General features: G+C 34.6%; 2 protein-coding genes across 3 annotated transcripts in view; one reads left to right on the top strand and one right to left on the bottom strand.

Annotated features, from left to right (window-relative positions):
- The window catches only part of spire1b (spire-type actin nucleation factor 1b), a 31543-nt gene extending 17294 nt beyond the window's left edge, over positions 1–14249 (top strand). The window contains exons 10-18 of one of the 2 annotated variants that reach the window (XM_058747893.1): positions 882–923; positions 6093–6241; positions 6326–6419; positions 7087–7229; positions 7563–7700; positions 8561–8631; positions 10741–10768; positions 10859–11007; positions 11591–14249. In XM_058747893.1, the coding sequence (XP_058603876.1) occupies positions 882–923; positions 6093–6241; positions 6326–6419; positions 7087–7229; positions 7563–7700; positions 8561–8631; positions 10741–10768; positions 10859–11007; positions 11591–11849 (1073 nt within the window). In that variant the 3' untranslated portion in view covers positions 11850–14249. The remainder of the gene's footprint in view (positions 1–881; positions 924–6092; positions 6242–6325; positions 6420–7086; positions 7230–7562; positions 7701–8560; positions 8632–10740; positions 10769–10858; positions 11008–11590) is intronic. The other variant, XM_058747894.1, reaches the window with a different exon arrangement.
- A 156-nt stretch (positions 14250–14405) lies between these two features.
- baalca (BAALC binder of MAP3K1 and KLF4 a) lies at positions 14406–18882 on the bottom strand. The gene is made up of 3 exons (XM_058747895.1): positions 18638–18882; positions 16720–16844; positions 14406–15935 (listed from the first exon to the last, which is right to left on the bottom strand). The coding sequence occupies exons 1-3, from the start codon at positions 18807–18809 to the stop codon at positions 15852–15854; spliced, it is 381 nt and encodes a 126-aa protein (XP_058603878.1). The 5' UTR covers positions 18810–18882; the 3' UTR covers positions 14406–15851.
- Between the last annotated feature and the right edge of the window lie 795 nt (positions 18883–19677).

The raw sequence follows: 19677 nt of genomic DNA on the forward strand, positions 1-19677 counted from the left end.
CATGGCAGCTGATTCTTTAGTGATTGTCAAACACGACATTTTCGTGTCATGGTTTTTCTGCTGCTGCAGAGGATCTGCTAAATTGGACATTAGGCCTTGATATTAGAGCTACTACCATAAGGAAAGGCGTAGATCTATGTTAATTCATGTGCATCCGTGCTCTCACTTTATTCATAGTAAGATGGCAGTGATGCACAAAGGAAATAGGTTATATAAAACTAGAAATTGTAATGCATAAGCATGCGAAAAATTCCCATGCGCATGTGAATAGTTTCTCGAGGGCACAAAAAAGTTTCTTGTGTGCATGCAAAAGTCACTTAGAGAAAATAGTAAAAATATTCACAGATGACTAAAATATATATCAAATATAAATCTGAAAATAGTGCTGTATGTTAAATATGGTCCAAAAATATGGTAAAAGTATGGAATTTTGAAATGGAAAATGTGTAGGAACCCTGACTATACATGCATTTACTCCTAGAGATGGACATAAACAGCAGGTCATGTAGAGCAGCTGAATGTGCATCATGGATCATGTATGAAGGTCACTGCATACGCTTACTGCTGGATGTTGTAATCAGACTTGGTGATGTTGAATCACGATGAACAATCACGGAAACAAACCCGTCTTGACGTTTGCTCTGATTGCAACGCAGCAGCCACACAAGTAGCAGCTTCTCTGTGTGGCGTATATCTGCTTCATACATGGCTGATATATTATCACGACCGTCTCGTATTATTCAGTCCATCCGTGTACACTGAAAATGAATGAAATCGCAAGTCTGATCTTGCTATTACCGGTATCCATGATAACTATTACTGAATGTGTGATCTTCTGCTGTTGTGATTGTGAATCTAAACCCTTGCCTGTTTTCTTGCAGTCATTCGGCCTCTTAGCATGTCTCAGAGTTTTGATTCAGCAGGTAAAGCCGTGATGTGATGCATTAGTGCCGTCTGTGATGATTTAGAGCTTCTAGAGTCTCCTGTCATTTCATCTGTAACACTGGGAGCCGTTCATTTCAGGGTCTTTTAAAGTTGTAAATTAAAGTTTTTAATACTGAATTTTTCATAATGCCATCAGATAAAAAAAAATGTCTCAGGGTTCAGTAATGAAGACTGTGAATGCTATTTATTAATTCATTTAGTTCATTTTTTAAAAATATTGTGTTATATTTATAGACCCTCAAATGAAATGTGACCAATTTAAAATCCATTTTGATGTCATCTTTCTAACACTGATTATTATTATTATTATTATTATTATTATTATTATTAGATTGATGATCATAGAAACAAGCTCAAGGGAAGGTAGATCAATTATGCAACTCAATATAAGATTATTGATTCACATGAATTTTAATACATATGAAGGTATGATTTACTCATGTGATGTGTTGGCTGATCCTAATCGCAAATGTAATGTATGTACATATATTAAATTCATAAATGAATCCGTAAATTAAATATATCGTCATATGAAACCTATTAGAATTTGTGTGAGCTACTAGATATATATATATATATATATATATATACATATACAGCATATGTATGTATGTATATATATGTATATATATATATGTGTGTGTGTGTGTGTGTGTGTGTGTATGTATATGTATTTATGTATGTATGTGTATACATATATGTATGCATATATATGTGTGTATACTGTATGTATGTATGTATATATATATATATATATATATACACACACACACACACACACACACACACATATATATATATATATATATATATATATATATATATATATATATATATATATATATATATATATATATATATATATATATATATTTATGTATGTGTAATACATTTTTGGACATATACTGTATGTAATGTCCATGTTTATCCATCCTAAAAATAATTATATTAGTAAATATAAAAGACATGTATTTAAAAATGTATTACAGAACATATATAAACATACAGAATTTTGCTTATATAAATAAAATATACATTGTTGACACATGGTTGCTACAAATAATACCATATAATTCATATAATATAATCATTATATATATATTATTAACATGTACATATACAGATTTAACTTTGAGGATTTTATATGTTATAAGCTTATATCTTCATCTTCAATGTGCATACACTGTAAAATATTTCAAGCGGTTTCAACTAATTATTTAGTAACTAGTTCCACAGAAATTTTACGTTCAGTCAATTTCTGTCTTCAAAGTGTTGAATTGTTATTTTTTAGTTGGCTCAACCTTTACTGAAATAGTTTTATAGTCCATTCAACTAAAATGTTTTAATTGGTCAAACATTTAGAAAACTACAGCAAGTTATGTCAATTAAAATGTAATCATTTTCTGCATGTGTTTCATATGTTACCCCAACTAAGATTTATTATTTGGGCATCATAAGAAATTGCTGTGTAACTAGTTATTATATTTTATACTGAGTTTAAGAAAATTATTATCTGGTGTCTATCAATTATATAACAATCCAAACTGTATTTAAATAATAAATACAGTTCAACCGAACCGAGTCAAGTAAAGCCCAGTCACTGTATTTATATAGTTTGTGTCAAAGCAGCTTTACAGTATTAAACTAAAAAATCATGTGTTAAAGGAATCAAAACGCCATCGTTCTCCTCTGGCCAGACGAAACCAGCATACGGACTGGATCCAGGTGACTGCCGTGACCATCTGATCTGGATACAGTCTGGATCTGGTGGCTATGGAGACCTTGGAATAAGAATGAGACAGTCTAATATTAGCGTAGATGGCACTGAGAAAAATAAAGCACATTTTAACTGTAGTACACACTCTAAACTTTTACACATATTACCTTAAAGGGACAGTTCACCCAAAAATGAAAATTCTGTCATCATTTACTCACCCTCAACTAGTTCCAAACCTGTATGAATTTCTTTGTTCTGCCGAACACAAAGGAAGATATTTTGAAGAAAGTTTGTAACCAGGCTGTTTTGGGGCACTAGTAGGAAGAAAAAAATACTATGGAAGTCAATGGTGCCCCAGAACTGCTCTGCTTCCCACATCCTTCAGAATATCTTCCTTTGTGTTCAGCAGAACAAAGACATTCATACAGGTTTGGAACTACTTGAGGGTGAGTAAATGATGATTTTTGGGTGAACTATCCCTTTAAGTGTTAGTGTTGAAAGTACACACACTATGCAGTGGACTGGTCTGGTCACGTGCCAATGTTTGGTGACTGGCCAGCATCTGAAAACTTGCAATGATGAGAAAGCACCAATGAAACCTTTGGCCACACCCTGATGGAGAAAGAAAAGTACAATTTATCTCAAAAAATGAAATGATGCCTTTTAAATAATTTAAAATGTAATATCAGTTCATAAAATTTGTGATGAAACGGAAGTTGCAACCATTTTTTTGTTTTGTTTTGTTTTTGGCACACAATCCATTGCACAACACAACACAGGGAGCATTGATGTTTACTGATTAGTTCACATTCACATTTCATATTATAAGTCTACCTTAAACACTGGTTACATGTTTCGTCATACTAAGCATAGCTTATAAAAGAGAAAGACCGCGCGAGCTCTTCATGCCATCTTTTCACTTCACGGAAACACAAAAATATCATACAACACGCCAAAATTAAACCAAAAATTCATTCTAGTAACACAGCTTTTGACATTAAGTGTTTAAACAGTCACTTTAAACAGTTCATTTCCCTCAGACATATCCATACAAGGCTTATTCGATGTTTTTATATATGTCGTACGTTTGTGTATAAATATATATATACGTTTTAAATAATACGTTTACACCTTTTTTTAATATACAAATTATAAAAATTCAGTGCCACTAAACTTAACGTTACCTGACGCATTAACTTGACACACACTTGACTTAAAATAGCTTATAAATGACTTATAAAACACTTCTAAATATCCACTCAAAAACATTGGATATGCTGTACGTTTTTGTCAATACATTTAGTCTAAAAACATTTTGTTAATTGGATTTTTTACAGTGTATGTAAAAATTATACGTCACCTTATAGGTAACATATAGGCTATGGCAATATCGCTCTTGATATTGCGCAATATGTCATATATTACATTTCCGTAAGGGATCAGTAGGTTATTTCATGTTTATTCTTACTGCTAAAATAACTATCTTTTGATATGTAATTGCTAAATGTAAACGTTTTAATAATATGTAATGCATGCTGATCTGACAGCATGTCAGTTGTATGGAGGTACCACGGTATAGTGATGCCATGTGACTTTCATATATTCAACAGTCTTAAATAGTGTTTGGCTCTTCAGTCACACTTCAAATGTCTGAATGTCATTGCATTAGAAACAAAATGTCAAAGCAGCTGTTATGTATTTTAAGGAAGGAAAGCACGTGTTTAGAAAAGTGCAGTTTGTTCTGAGAAAAGCTTGTGCATCATTTTCTTTTATATGTGACTCACTGTACTGAATCATTACTATATTTATATCCCATTGTATTTTTATACTAAGCTACAACCATTATACCAAAAAAACATGAACATCTGAGTGTCTGTAATGCCATTTAATCAAAGCTGGCTTGTACAGACTAGAGGTAAACACTTCATAATGTATCAAATTCACTCGGCTAAAGACAAATGCAGTGATGTATTCAAGAAATGCTCACATTGGGTCCAAAAGTCAGAGACCATGTGGAAATGTTGCCAATTTTAATTTATTGGAACATGTAAAAATGCTAAATTAAGGAAAGTTAGGACATAAAATGAATCATGATTTGTTCAGATTGTGCTCTCTCTCTGAGTGACTAATCAAGAAGAGTGTCACTGGTCATGTGACTGGTCAGATGCTCAAGATGCTCTTTGGATTGTAAATCATTCTGGAGAACATGATCATTGGGTTTATTTTTACGAAGCTCCAGTGAGACATACATAATGTACCAAATGTTTCTAGAAATGCATCATTTTCACTAGTGGTCTCAGAGGTTTGGACCCCACTGGAAGCGATATGATGGTGTTTGATATTCATTCACGGCTCTCATCTGTGGTGTCGTGTCTGTGGTGACGTTTCATGTGCTCTTCATGTTTGTTCTGTTTCTGACACCTGTGACGCACTGCTCATGCAGAGAAACACTTTTAACATCATGTACAAATGACAAGCAGATTGTGCTGATTATACCGTTTCTATTGACTCTGGTAGTGCTGTATTTTAGGAGCTGATCAAAACAATAATAATTTCTAAATGTATTTTCAATGTGTACACCTCACAATTTTTTGTGAAATAGTAGAAATGCGAAAAATATAGACATACAAATCTAAAAGGTAAGATTCCTTTTAATGTCCGACGGTTGTGTAAAGTACTGTAAAAAGTGTCGTTTTCTTACTTTACAACTGATTTATTTTGGTAATCATAACACATAGCTGTATCAAAACATTTCTGCTAATTTGCAAAAGAAGGCTTCGTTACCTAATTTGATGATGCTGAGTTCAAAAATATCAATAAAAACTTTACATCACATAATTTTTTCATAAAACTAGAATGAAGATTTTTCAAATTATATATACTGTATATATATGTATCAGTTTTAATGCACATGAAAATATCAACAACAAAGTTTTTAATGATGGAAAGAAGTATTCAGCCACAATAATTTAACTTACAATCTGCAAAGGATCTGAAAAATATGTTAAAATAGTCTGTTTAATGCCAAAGAGCTTTACAAAATAAGTTTACAAAAAGATTTTTCACAAAATCTCTCATTTTCTGACTGTTTGGATGTTGTAAAAACAGAAAATGTCTGGCTCATGTTTGCATTTTCACTGTCACGGGCCGTAATTCAAACCTTGACAGGATTAGGCATGAAATAATGTCATGCATGTGAAAATGTGCTGAGAATTGAACGAATAGTTGTAAAGTGGCTCAGATGAAAATGCTACAAAGTGTGATGTGAAAGAGGAAAAGCCACTATTTTTGGAATCAGCACCTCAAAATTAGTAAGATGGTGTTATTTCTGTCAGAAATAAAAAAAAAAATGTTTTTTTTTGTAAAACACTTAATTTTCTTTGTATCTCTTTTTGCTCTTTATGTAACTGTTCTGTGCTGTTTTGTACAGATGTGTCCTCCTCGGATGGGGCGAGGAAGGCCTCCAGCACGCTGTCGTTGGCCAATGGCATGTCGCTTCAGCAGAACAGCTCCAGCGGCTTTCAGAGGAAAAGGCTTCAAGCACCGACTCTGGCTGAACTGGACAGCTCTGATTCAGACGTGAGGATTTTTAACCACATCATTTTTTTTGACCATATAACCTTCGTGTAAGCCAGTTATCTTCAGTGATGTTCTCTCACTCAGGATGAGACTGTAGGTCAAAGGTCAGCCAGCTGCTCCAGCATCTCTACATCCATGGTGGACGACACGTCGCCAGAATCCATCCTGGGCAAGAAAAGTGAGTCGTCCCTGAAGCACACCTATTTATATTCATGTTAATGAAACAGTTTTCTTTCATTTTCTTCTTTTTCTTTCTTTTTTTCATTATTTGATTTGTAATTGGTTATTCAGTGTTAGTCATAATATATTTTATTTTATATCAGCTTTATTTTTTTATTTTATTTAATTAAAACTAAATAGAAAAAAACTACAATTCAAAAATATATTAAAACTGAAAATATAAAAGTATATCATATAATAGTATATAAATGCTACTAAAATAACACTGCTCATTTACTTTTATGATCTTTTTATTCACTTTATTTTTTAATTATTTTAAAATAAAAAATAATGAATATTTAATGTGCTTTTTTTTTTCTTTTATTTGCTCGGTAGCCGTGAAATAAGAAGGACAATGTACAGTCAGTCAACAGGGCTCTGCTTTATGTGCTCTGCATTTATTATGTTATAGCTCTTAATAAAGTTACCACGCTGACTGGCAAGAAATGTTTTGTGGCCTTTTTGCTGGCTTGTAAAGCAAGTGTTCATTAAAGACTATTCTCACTGATTTAAATTCATTCATGTCATTCATGTCCAGTTTCTGATGTGATTAGTTACTAATGCAGTGCCTGCTGTTTTATTGATAACGGTGTTAAATAATGAGTCTCTATCGTCCTCTCTCTCAGCTCCGCCCATGTTCCTGCCCATCTCGTCCACGCCGCAGCCGGAGAGGCGTCAGCCCGCCCAGCGCCGGCACTCCATCGAGAAGGAAACGCCCACCAGTGTGCGCCACTTCCTGCCGCCCTCCAGACACAGTTCAAAATCCTTAGTAAGTGAGGAAGTAACAGGTGCCATTTACAAACTTCATCCTCTGTCACTATAGCTGTCGTCCCACTTTCAGTCATAAGCTTTAAGTCATTAGTATAATGCAACATTAAAGACCTCATCAATTTACAGTTGCATCTAGTTATCATTTTGGAAATAAAAACATTTATGTTGATTTTCTTAAGTGAAAATTTATGGCTGTAATTCTATTTCATTTGTCGTCTGGAAATGTGAGCATTGCATTGCAATATACATACAGAGGTATGAGTAGCATGTTAGGATGCTCTCACTGCTGTAGTTTGGTCTCTGCTGATGTCTGGCCGATGTGTTTGGACAGGAGGAGTTTTGTTTCCCGGTGGAGTGTCTGGCTCTGACGGTGGAGGAAGTGATGCACATTCGGCAGGTTTTGGTCAAAGCCGAACTGGAGAAGTTTCAGCAGTACAAAGACATCTACAATGCCATGAAGAAGGGGAAGGTGAGGACTGCTTTTATCATTTAGAGCAACCATTCAGAAGCAGCATGTCAACAAAACAGGCATTGCAATCATATAGATGGAAAAGGTATAATGCATGAAGTAAACAATAGTAAACATTGTATTAGAAATATATATTTTTAAAGAAATTAATACTTTTATTCAGCAAGGACACACATTAAAGACATTTGTGATGTAAGAAAAGATTTCTATTTCAAATAAAAGCTGTTCTTTTGAACTTTCTATTCATCTGTGAATCCTAAAATATTAAATGTATCATGGTTTCCACAAAAATATCGGGCAGCACAACTGTTTTCAACATTGATAATAATCAGAAATGTTTCTTGAGCAGCAGATCAGCATATTAGAATGATTTCTGAAGATCATGTGACACTGAAGACTGGAGTAATGATGCTGAAAATACAGCTGCGCATCACAGAAATAAATTACATTTTACTATATATTCATATAGCAAACAGATATTTTAAATTAAAAAAAAATTCACAATATTTTTTTTTCACAATATTGCTGTTTTTACTGTATTTTTGATCAAATAAATGCAGCCTTTGTGAGCAGACAAGACGTCTTTCAAAAACATTTAAAAAAAAAAAAAAACTTTTGAACGGTAGTGTGTATATTGCATATACTTGCATATATTTTTTTATCAAACTTAACAACTCAAATCAGACACCATTAACACATCTCTGTCTTAAGCTAATTCAATCTTTAGGAAATTTAATGGAGAAAAAATCATTGCCGTATTTATTTTGCTTTTATTTTTATTTTGGCAGCAAAGTCATGGCAGATATATTGTGCATATTAAGTATGACTGTATTGATTCATTGATATTTCTCTTTTCACAGCTGTGCTTCTGCTGCCGAACGAAACGGTTTTCGTTCTTTACCTGGTCCTACACCTGTCAGTTTTGTAAAAGGTAATAAATAACCTGCCATTCAACATTTTAGTCTTGCTTGTTTGCTTGTTTCAAGGACATTTAGTTCAATCATGACAACTCTCGGAAGATTTTAGCATGGTAATGGTTATGCCAATGTTAATGTATTTGGTCGTGGCGGAATAGATCTGCTACGTTGCTGCATACTGCATAAGTCATACTGCTGCTGCACAAATAGTATATAAAAAAACCCGTAGCAGATCTATACAGGTGGAGCTGGGGAAGGTGGAGGGTTTCAGAGGAACTCTGAAAGTGCTGCAAATGCTCAAGTGAATGCTAAGCAGCCATTTAAATATAAAGTAGCAAGTTCATTGGCTGTGTATGCAACATGTAGGGCTGGGTATTGAGTTCGATACTTTTTAGGCACCGACCGAATTGCCTCGATACCATCGAGTATCGAAAAACATCTTGTCGTTCGGTACAAAATTTCGATACCTAAGGGGTTAATCTCATCAACGTCAGTGAGCCAATAAGCCTGCAGCACTAGGTATGATCGACTAGAAGCGACGCGGCACGGATCGATCAGTGTTTAACATCCGCGAGAGCGATTCGAAAGCGTACGGAGCAGTCTGCTCTTTATATCGCACGGTTTTGTTTACTACACACAGACTGAAGCGCGTGACGCTCGCGGTGATTTCAGTGTCTGCCGTCTCACTAAATGAGGACATAAACACATGAACAACATCTCCAGAACTGCTCCGAGAGTCACTTCATTCGCATTTTACCATTTGATTTGAGTAAAACTAGCGTCATATCATATACACACAGAACTGTAAAGGTATTCATGGCAACCCGTCAAAATAAACGTTCGGTTTAACTTGGACAACATATATTGCTATTGTTCAGCAGAATCTACATACTGCTACTACTAGGCTACTATTAAAATTATTAAAACTTTATTTTTTTAAGTAATGATCACACAACATTTCTTCCATGTTTTAATTTTAATAGTAAACCCCCTTTGTTTGCCAAAATAAATAAAAAAAGTTTGATTTTCAATAATTTAAAGATAAATGAAATTAATGTTTTATGCCTTCATTTGAAAACCAGATACAAACACAGAATTTCTGAGGAAAAAGAAAACATTTCATAAGGCTATTTTAAGAATAAATTTGAATAAACTAAGTTGTTTTTATGCATTCAAATAATTAGACATACTACAACACAGAATTTAATAACAATAAAACATATGGTGAAAGAAAATCAAACACCCACTTATAAAAGTGGATAAAGATTTTCAATTTCTTGAAGTCTTTAACAACCTAGAATAAATGAATAAAAATGATGATTCTGTCTGAGCTATGCGTTTTAAAACGAACACGCACTAGTGTAATCGTAGCCTAACAGATGTGTAAACTGAAAATTACTTGAACTTTATTAATACTATTTGCACTGATTTATTGTGTTGGATATATTTTGTTCCTTTGTGCAGTGGCTCAGGAGATGAGGCTTTGAGTCTGTATAAATGTCAACAAGCTGAAAAAATAAGTTTTTTGACCCAGCTAAAAAAAACAATAGAAGCCCAATAGAAACCATCACAGAAATACCAATGGTTTCCATTAAAATACCATTATAAACTATTAGCTTTTTCCAATAAAACCATTACAAAATTCCTTTTTGTAGTGTGTTTTGGGCATTTTTCCAATAGGATTTAACATCCCACCAATAGAATCCATCACATACCAGTAGACACCATTATAGTTTCCATTAAAACCAATACAATTCCCATTATAACCATTAAAACCATTACATTTTCTATTGTTTTTTTCAGCAGGGGAGAAAATGTAATCTTGTTAAATCTGATTTCATAAAATTGGTATCGAAAAAAGTATAGTTCAGGAACAGTATCGAACTCAAGGTATCGGTATTGGTATTGGTATCAGTATCGGTATCGATATCGAAAATTTTTGAATGATACCCAGCCCTAGCAACATGAACCAATCAGCTTGTGCCAAGTCGTTTAATGCTGTGAATATCATCAGTTACGTTAACAACCCATCAGCCTGCACCATCTATAGTTTCATGACTGAACTATACATATATTTAATAGAAAGTAGTGGTGCTGTATCATCTTTTTCTTGATTTTTGCAGGCCTGTCTGTTCACAGTGCTGTAAAAAAGTAAGTCATGATCTGTACATGTCATTGTGTTCAGCTCGTTCTGTTCTCATCTATTTTTCTCCACATAACAGTCCTTTTCTGTTGCTTTAGATGCGCCTGCCATCAAAGCCTTATGGCAGTCTCCCCATTTACTCTCTGGGTCCGTCCACGTCGACCCTGAAACGAGATGCATCCAGCCACAAGCCAGAGAAGCCCAGTACAAGCCACCATCGACCCAGCCTACAGCGCACAATGTCCAGGTACAGTAACCCGGCATAGAGCTCGTCTCTGCTGCTCTGATGCTTATATTCACTGCCAGTGTTGGGGTAACGCATTACAAGTAATGCAAGTAACTAGTAAAGTAACGCATTACTTTTGAATTTACAAGAACATATCTAAGTTACTTTTTCAAATAAGTAACGCCAGTTACTTTTTTCCCATTTATTGATCGACAGCATTATTTCATCTCACTTGCAAAAAAAAAACAGATTCAGTATTCCTCAAAATAAATAAAAACCATGAAATGCAACTCAGAATATGACGCAAACCGGCAATAATTAAATGTTAACACAAATATCCTTTATGTATTTAATCCCATTTTATTAACCACTGTCTTTGCTGTTGACCTTCGATGATCCAATTCAACCGTACGAAAAGCAAAAATGACTCTAGATAAACATTTGTGCTTCTTTAGTTTTTTTTTTTTATTGCTGAAGTGTGTTGAACTTTTTTCCTTAGTAACATAACTAACATAATTAGTTACTTTTTTAGGGAGTAATGAAATATTGTAATGCATTACTTTAAAAAGTAACTTTCCCCAACACTGTTCACTGTCTCTCTAAGATTGTCAAAGCACACGCGTCAGTCGTCCTCGTCTCAGGAGGAAATCGAGCTCCCAAAAGAGCTGATGGAAGACTGGAACACCATGGAGGTTTGCGTCGACTGCAAGAAGTTCATCACCGACATCATTGCCTCCAGCAAGCACAGCCTGTCTCTGGCCAACAAGAGAGCGCGCTTTAAACGCAAGACTCAGTCCTTCATCATGGCGTCGGAGACGAGCGCAGAATACCGGCCTTCGGAGCGAACTATCAATGAGGTTTAGACACCGCTGGGTCCGGATCCGGAGCAGATGCTGTTGTAGTTTCACAGATTAGGACGGGTCAGTCAACCGTGATATACAGGGCCAATAAACTCTTATGGATGTGTAGCAGTTCTTCCACACACACAACATGAGTTGTTTTCTATTCTGTGCTGTAAAGATGTGGTTACATTAGTGAAATTTAACAGCCAATAATGACATTTGTCCATTGTCAATAATATGAACCACTGTTCAAATATTAGTCACTTTCAAACCAAGCAGCTTTCTCTTGGTCTGCACGGTAAATTCTTGTGACAAACTTGATGTACGGAGACTCGCACATATGACACATTATTGTATTTATTCGTTCCCTCATTTTATTAATATGTTCCCTCAGTTTAGCTAAAAAAGAATTTGTTCTCATGACTTATTAATTTGTTCTGTAATTTTGTAAAATTGTGGCCACGTTGTACTAATTTGTTCCCTCTTTTTTAATTAAAACGGAGGAACAAATTAATAGCCACTATTTAGGCTACTAAAACAAGAGAATTAATTCTTAATTTGCAGTGACAGGTTGATTGAAATGATGAAACGAATGAATAAGCCCTGGGAACGGAATATATATATATATTATTTTTATATTTTTTATTTTATTTTTTTGTTTGCGCATGTCATGTTCGGGGCTTTTTAAACGAGAAAAATCTGCGCGGGAAACTTTTCGCCGTCACGCGAAACTTCCGATCGCATGGATTCCTATCGAAATGACTGGAAATTACGCTGAGCAACTGTAAACATGAACGCATTATTTCTTTTTAGGGGTTTTCACACTTGAAATAGTCAACTCTGGGTCAAACCTAAATTATCTCGTTTCACGTTTTACACTGTACATTCCTAAACCCCGAGTTAACGTTCTGATTTGCATATTTTCGGTGTCAGTGTCGCTGATTGGACGAACGCAGTTCGCGACCTGTTAAAATGGTTTTAGCGTTGCGCATCTTAGTATTATTGCCGACTGTATTAAGTTTTTCCTGAATGGACTTTTTCGGACTATAAAGGTTTTTTTTTGTTTAATCCAATTAACATGTTTTCCGTCGTCATTTGATATTCTTCTGAAAGACGTTCATACAAGCCACAATGTTTCTGCGACTGTCGTGAATGGATGTCGGTTGCATTTAGCTGTAATATTTTAACACCATTGTTTTAAAGTGCAAAAGTTTGGCACGGCAAAGCGTGTATAACGGCGCAAAAGCGGTATAACCCCAAGTAAAAGGCGGTTCCAATCCCAACCCTAAACCTAAAACGAAACGTTCCTTTACCGGGGTTTAGAATTAAAACAACCCAGGGTTAACCGCAATGTGAAAAGCCCTATCATTGTGTATCTACTATCTTCATCCAGGGACAAGGTGCAGTTGTTGAAGTCAGCGTTAAAGGCATTCACAATCTGATGTACTTCCGTAATGTGACGTTATGGCTGGACGATGTATTGAATATTCAGTAGTTTTACAATCCTTCCTTGTCTTGTGACTTGCAACCAGAATATTCAACAAGAAAAATATAGCACCAGGACCTTATTCACAATAAGACTGGAAACATGCAAGTTAGTTTTCAGAGTTCATGTTGACTTTAAATGTGTAAATATCTCAAATGTGTTCCGTGTGTCACATTCATGGACATATTAAAACAATAAGCACAACACATCACTCAGAAGCTGAACATCATTGAGCTGATGGTTCAAACCACATTCGGATCCTGTTAGATAGCTATTGTTTTTTTATTTGTGACTTTCATATTATGACATTGGCGGTGTGTATATATATATATATATATTTGTACAGCTCACGTTACTCATATCTAAGTGAGATTTGACTGTAAATTATGCGTATGTTGATTGACTTCGAGTAATTATGCTCCTGCAAGTCATATGCGGCCTGTTTTATGTATTGAAAGGCATGATGAGGTCAGGCTGATTTTATAAACATTAAGAGTTGCATTTATTTTTAGTAATGTTTACTTTTTACATAATTTATGCTTTATATGTCAAGTAATATTCTGGGATTGCACAGCACTTAATCATAATTTTTGATTAGTTTTTGATGATGATGGTGAAGGTACCAAAATCTCATTATACTGTAAAAATGTAGTGATTTGAATCGATTTTCTCAAGCGTTTGGACAATGGAGTATTGTGTTGTTTCATGATCTGGGTCAAAGGTCATTGCGATCTTGATTCCCCATTTAAATCTAATCTGTCAATCACACACGTTAGAAACACATCGCACTAATTTACAGTCTGTTTCTTTATAAGGGCTTTTTGCCAAGACATCAAGTGTCAAAGAGCTATTTTTAATCCATTTTTTATTAACTTTTATTTTAATCTGTTGATTGTATATGTGTTTTTATGTTCAGAACAGCTTATATACTGCATCTTACTTTGATCGTTTATTTCTCGTACTGTTGTGATAAGGATACAAAGAGCTTAAGAATGTTTTAGAATATTTATTCAATACAACTTCTTCCTGTTGTGTTCAATAGTTTTGCTAATTGTTTGTCCTCTTTGGGTTTTTTATTCATCTGATAATGTAACAATTGAATTTATACCTGTTAAATCATTCCAAGATCGTGTAAAGTTGCCTTTTTCCTTAAATAATTCGATCTGAAAGGAAGCAAGGCTGATATCAGTGTGTATGAGAGCCGTTGATATTGTTGTTAGTTTTATTCATTAGCTGTGTGGAAAAATGTTTTATTCATTATCTCTGAAGTGTCTCTCGATTCCTTTTGAGCAATTATTAATTTGCCTTAGAAACATTGCTTTTTTAAGCATTGCAATATCCATCAAGTCCCAAATCCTGTCTGTTTGCAGTATAACTGCACATGCATTTTAACATCTGCACAAATGCTGTAGATTTTTAAACTCTTGACATGTTGGAGTATCATAAGCCTCGTCATTGAGGTCGTGGAAACTAAGAACATGTAAATAAAAGTGTAAAAAAAAAAAAAGCAGCTGTGTATGCATGTGAAACAGACCAGTAACTTGGCTGTGAATTTTATTTGAAATCTTTTTCTTTTTTTCTCAGCCAGTGATGATCAATAGAATAAAACAATACAATAATAATTGTTGAAGTGCGAATTTTACTCATTCATAGAAAGTCATTCAATATAGAGTGAAGTTTCTCTATAATATTTGCTTCATATTTAAACATGTCCAAGGCACATTTCACCCCAAAATCTAAATACAAAAAATAAAGAACATAAAAAAATACTAATATTTTATTGAGATTCTCTTAAATGTCATACAGTATTTTTTTTTTACTGTATTAAAGTAAATTGTTGTCATTTTTTTATTGCTTATTTCTGCTGATTTTAGGGTGAAATATGATCCATGCAGGACTTAAAAGTAGGTAAATCATTACATTTAATAAACACATTGGTGCAATTTAAATGTCATTTAAAAGGTGTAAAACTGAAGCAGTTTTAGAATTTTTATTACGCTTTTTTATCAGCTCCTTAGTTTTATAGTAAAATATCAAATCAAAATGTTCTTGTGCTGTTTTTGCTCACAGAATCCTTTCCAGACTTTAAATAATATCATGAACAAACTGATTAAAATTAAGCATATCAGGCTACTTCATTAAATCATAAATGTCTAAACCAGCTTCCGTTTCATTCAGAGGAACACGACAATGTTATGTTTGATTGTGTCTTAATTTCATATAATCACAACCTGAGACATCTGTATATCTGCATTATCGCACAGACTCATTAGGCACTAGAATATCACAAACCAGCACAATACTAATGGAAACACATAATACCAACAAAATATTAAACACTAAATAAATAACACTTCAAAAGCAGAGATGCAGCAGTTCAAAATGACGTGTTGCAGCATATTAGGCTCGCCATGCGCTCCAGCGCTCAACGTTTACATGCAGACAAACAGAAGATTAGATCAGATCTGCCATCTGATTTAACATACGCATTTAATTAGAATGAAAGGCCCTCATTAGCACTTCCACAAACTCACACATCAAGGCATCACCTCCGTGTTTACAGTTGGACGGACACTTTTAACCCCGTCAGTCTGGGGGATTTGCTTTGATTTACTTTTAACCTGCAAGAAAACAAATAACCAGCCTGTAAAATGCACAATATGGTGAAAAGACACATATCATAATACATGAAGATAAATGGATGAGGGTCCAGCTCATATTTATATAACCCATCACTTGCTCAGAATGGATGCTCTGCAGTGAATGGGTGCCGTCAGAATGAGAGTCCAAACAGCTGATAAAAACATCCACAGCACTCCAGTCCATCAGTTAACATCTTGAGCTGAAACAAATCCATCATTTAGACATTTTTAACTAAAATATGAGTCCATAATAATGCTTCCTCCAGTGAAAAAGTGGCCTGGTCTGAATCAGGAGAGAAATCTGCACAGATCAAGCAGCGTTTACAAGCCAAAGCAGCTCGAAACAAATATGTGGCTGGATTTTGATGCAAGAGACAACACGAGATGCACTTTTTCACTGAAGGAAGCGTTATTATGGATTATGGACTAAAACAGTATTTTAGTTGCATGCAACAATTTGAAGTTAATGCTGGATTTGTTTCAGCTTTTGTCTTCTCCAGATGTTAACTGATAGACTGGAGTGCTGTGGATTATTGTGATGTTTTTATCAGCTGTTTGGACTCTCATTCTGACGGCACCCATTCACTGCAGAGGTGAAGCAAGTGATGCAATGCTACATTTCTCCAAATCTGATGAAGAAACAAACTCAGCTACATCTTGGATGGCCTGAGGGTGAGTACATTTGTAGCAAATTTTCATTTTTGGGTGAACTATTCCATTAATAACTAAAGAAATATGACATGTGACTATTCAGCCATCTGACCTCGTCTCTGTGCGCTGGTCTCCTCTGGGTGCTGCTGGTGTTTCTGCCACACTGTGTGCCGGTGTTCACCAGCTTCTTCTCTTTGGCAGAAGAGCTTCTGGTCATGGGCTTCTCTTCCTTTTGACCTTTACAACAACAACAGAAGTTCTTCATATGGATAGTGGATCTCAACCTTTGTGACTCCCTATATATATATATATATATATATATATATATATATATATATAAATCTATACGTTTTAGGAACTGAATGTTCTTTTTAACCAATAAATTTGCAGTCATTCATGATTTACTGGACAAGGATTAAGGATAAAAAACCTCACAATTTCTACCTGATACAATACTACAGAGCTTGGCATGCATATTTATTATAAAAATGCCTGTGGCTTTTTAAGACTTTATTAATTTGCATGACTTTACCAGCTATAAAAATCACACTTTTTAAATTAAACTCCCTCTTACATCCAGGCTGACCGCAGGAATCCGGTTTTTCAAAGCAACTAAACAGCTGTTGAGGGATAAATAAGGAATATATTGATTTTTAGTTGTTTTATTTAATTTCATGCCTGTTTTCCCTATAGTGAAAAATAAATATACTAAAATGTATTTAAAATACATTTATTTCATGCTACATATACTACAAAATACATTTACATACTATTGCAAGTATACTTTAGGTACACTTTAAAACATTTAAAGACTGATATTATTCAAAGATCGTATAATCCTCATCAATATAGTGACATTAAAACACATTTTAGGTGTAATATTAAGAAATGTGCATTGTGCACAAGCAGTACTCCAAATAAAGTTTAATTATAATTTTTATATCAGTAAGTCTCAAACAATACGTCAGTAAATATGTTAATAGATTTGACTTAGTATGAAATAAATGTGACCCTGGAGCACAAAAGCAGTCATATTTGTATCAACAGCCAAAAATACTTTGTATGGGTCAACATTTTCTTTTATGCCAAAAATCATTAGGATATTAAGATCATGTTCCATGAAGATATTTTGTAAATTTCCTACCGTAAATATATCAAAACTTCATTTTTGATTAGTAATAGGGTATGCATTGCTAAGAACTTCATTTGAACAACTTTAAAGGCGATTTTCTCAATATTTAAAATAGTTGTATCTCGGCCAAATATTGTCCTATCCTAACAAACCATGCATTAATGGAAAGCTTATTTATTTAATCTCAGTTTCAAAAAATTTACTCTTATGATTGGTTTTGTGGTCCAGGGTCACAAATGTATTTTAAACCTTAATGTTTAGGCTATAAAGGCTAAAGGTTTTAGTGCTATTGCACAAAAAGCGCTCAGTTTATTACAATCACTAAAAAGCTGTCTCTCATCTTTAGTTCATCGCGATCAAGTTACGTTAAAATCAATGAAAGTCTACGCTCATAATACACTGTGTTAATAATGAGATGATTTGTACTGAACACCTGCAAAACTCTGGCGATTTGAGCGGAGAGTGGGTTCTTAAATGCCTTTGATTGAATGTTGCTACAAGAAATAAACAGATGAGTTTATATTTGGATTGGGCGTATACGCAGAAATGGACTTTGGCGTGCATATGATACGCAGTGGGTAGGATTAGGGATAAGTATCATATGCACGCGAAAACTGCGTATCATATGCACGTCTGTGATTGGCTACACTGCTCAACGCTGCAAAACACGTTGGAATAGAAGCCGATCTCCGGAGCGCAAACCATAACGCACTGGATAGTTTGCCAAATCTGCAATGAAATGCCATTATTACAGCTTTAACTGAGGGTGCTATTGATTTCATTTGAGCACCCCCGTAGCCACATGAATGGCTTTATAAACGTCCATGGCAATACTATGGCACATTTTAAGGGTGTGTATCTCTATGTTATATATTTAATAAAGATGATCGTGTCTGACCTGCTGCTGCGTCTGCTGTATTGTCATTGTCGCCGGCTCCGGCTCCGGCTCCGTTACCGGCAGCTGTGTCGGTGCTGTTGAGCCACGTCGACTCGGTGTCTCTGCTCTCGTAATACCGGGGCTCGATCGCGGCGGATCTGCTTCCCCCGCAGCCCATCGGGACCGTGATCATCCTCACGCACGCGAGCGCGGATCTGCAGTCATCCTCGCGCGGATCAGCGGAGACACGCGCGCATTTATATAAAGCATATCAGTGCTTTCAACAACAGATCGAGGGCGATTCATTACAATAACCATATATTTAAAAAGATATTTTAGCCTAATAATATCCTCCTGAGACACAGAATAAAAAAGCTTTGAGAATGTATTATTTTTTCATGTCATTACATTGTTTAGAGCATAATGAAAAAAAATTGTGACCCTGGACTGGACCATAATACCAGTAAATTTAAATTAGGTAAAGAGGGTACATTTAAATAGGGTCATTAAAAAATAAAAAATAACTGAGATTTATACATTCGCCTACCTGAACGCTGAGCTTTCCATTGATGTATGGTTTGTTAGGATCGGACAATATTTGGAAAATCTGGAATCTGAGGGTGCAAAAAAAAACAAAATATTGAGAAAATCGCCTTTAAAGTTGTCCAAATGAAGTTCTTAGCAATGCATATTACTAATCAAGTTTTGATATATTTACGGTAGGACATTTACAAAATATCTTCATGGAACATGATCTTTAGGCCTAATATTAATGATTTTTGGCATAAAAGAAAAATTTATAATTTTGACCCATACAATGTATTTTTGGCTATTGCTATGCTATATGACTGCTTTTGCGCTCCAGGGTCACAATTTGAAAAATTATATTTTATTCATATGTTATGCTATGTCCTCTGTAGAGGACACCAGGACTCAATTTTTCTGTAAAACAAAAATAAATAAATACATGAATATACATGAAAAGGCAAAAACAATAGGATTTTCTTTAAAATCACCAATCAATTTTTAGGTTTCAGGATTTTTTATACCAAACTTTATTT

Source organism: Onychostoma macrolepis, chromosome 16 (assembly GCF_012432095.1).
Source record: "Onychostoma macrolepis isolate SWU-2019 chromosome 16, ASM1243209v1, whole genome shotgun sequence".
Lineage (NCBI taxonomy): Eukaryota > Metazoa > Chordata > Actinopteri > Cypriniformes > Cyprinidae > Onychostoma > Onychostoma macrolepis.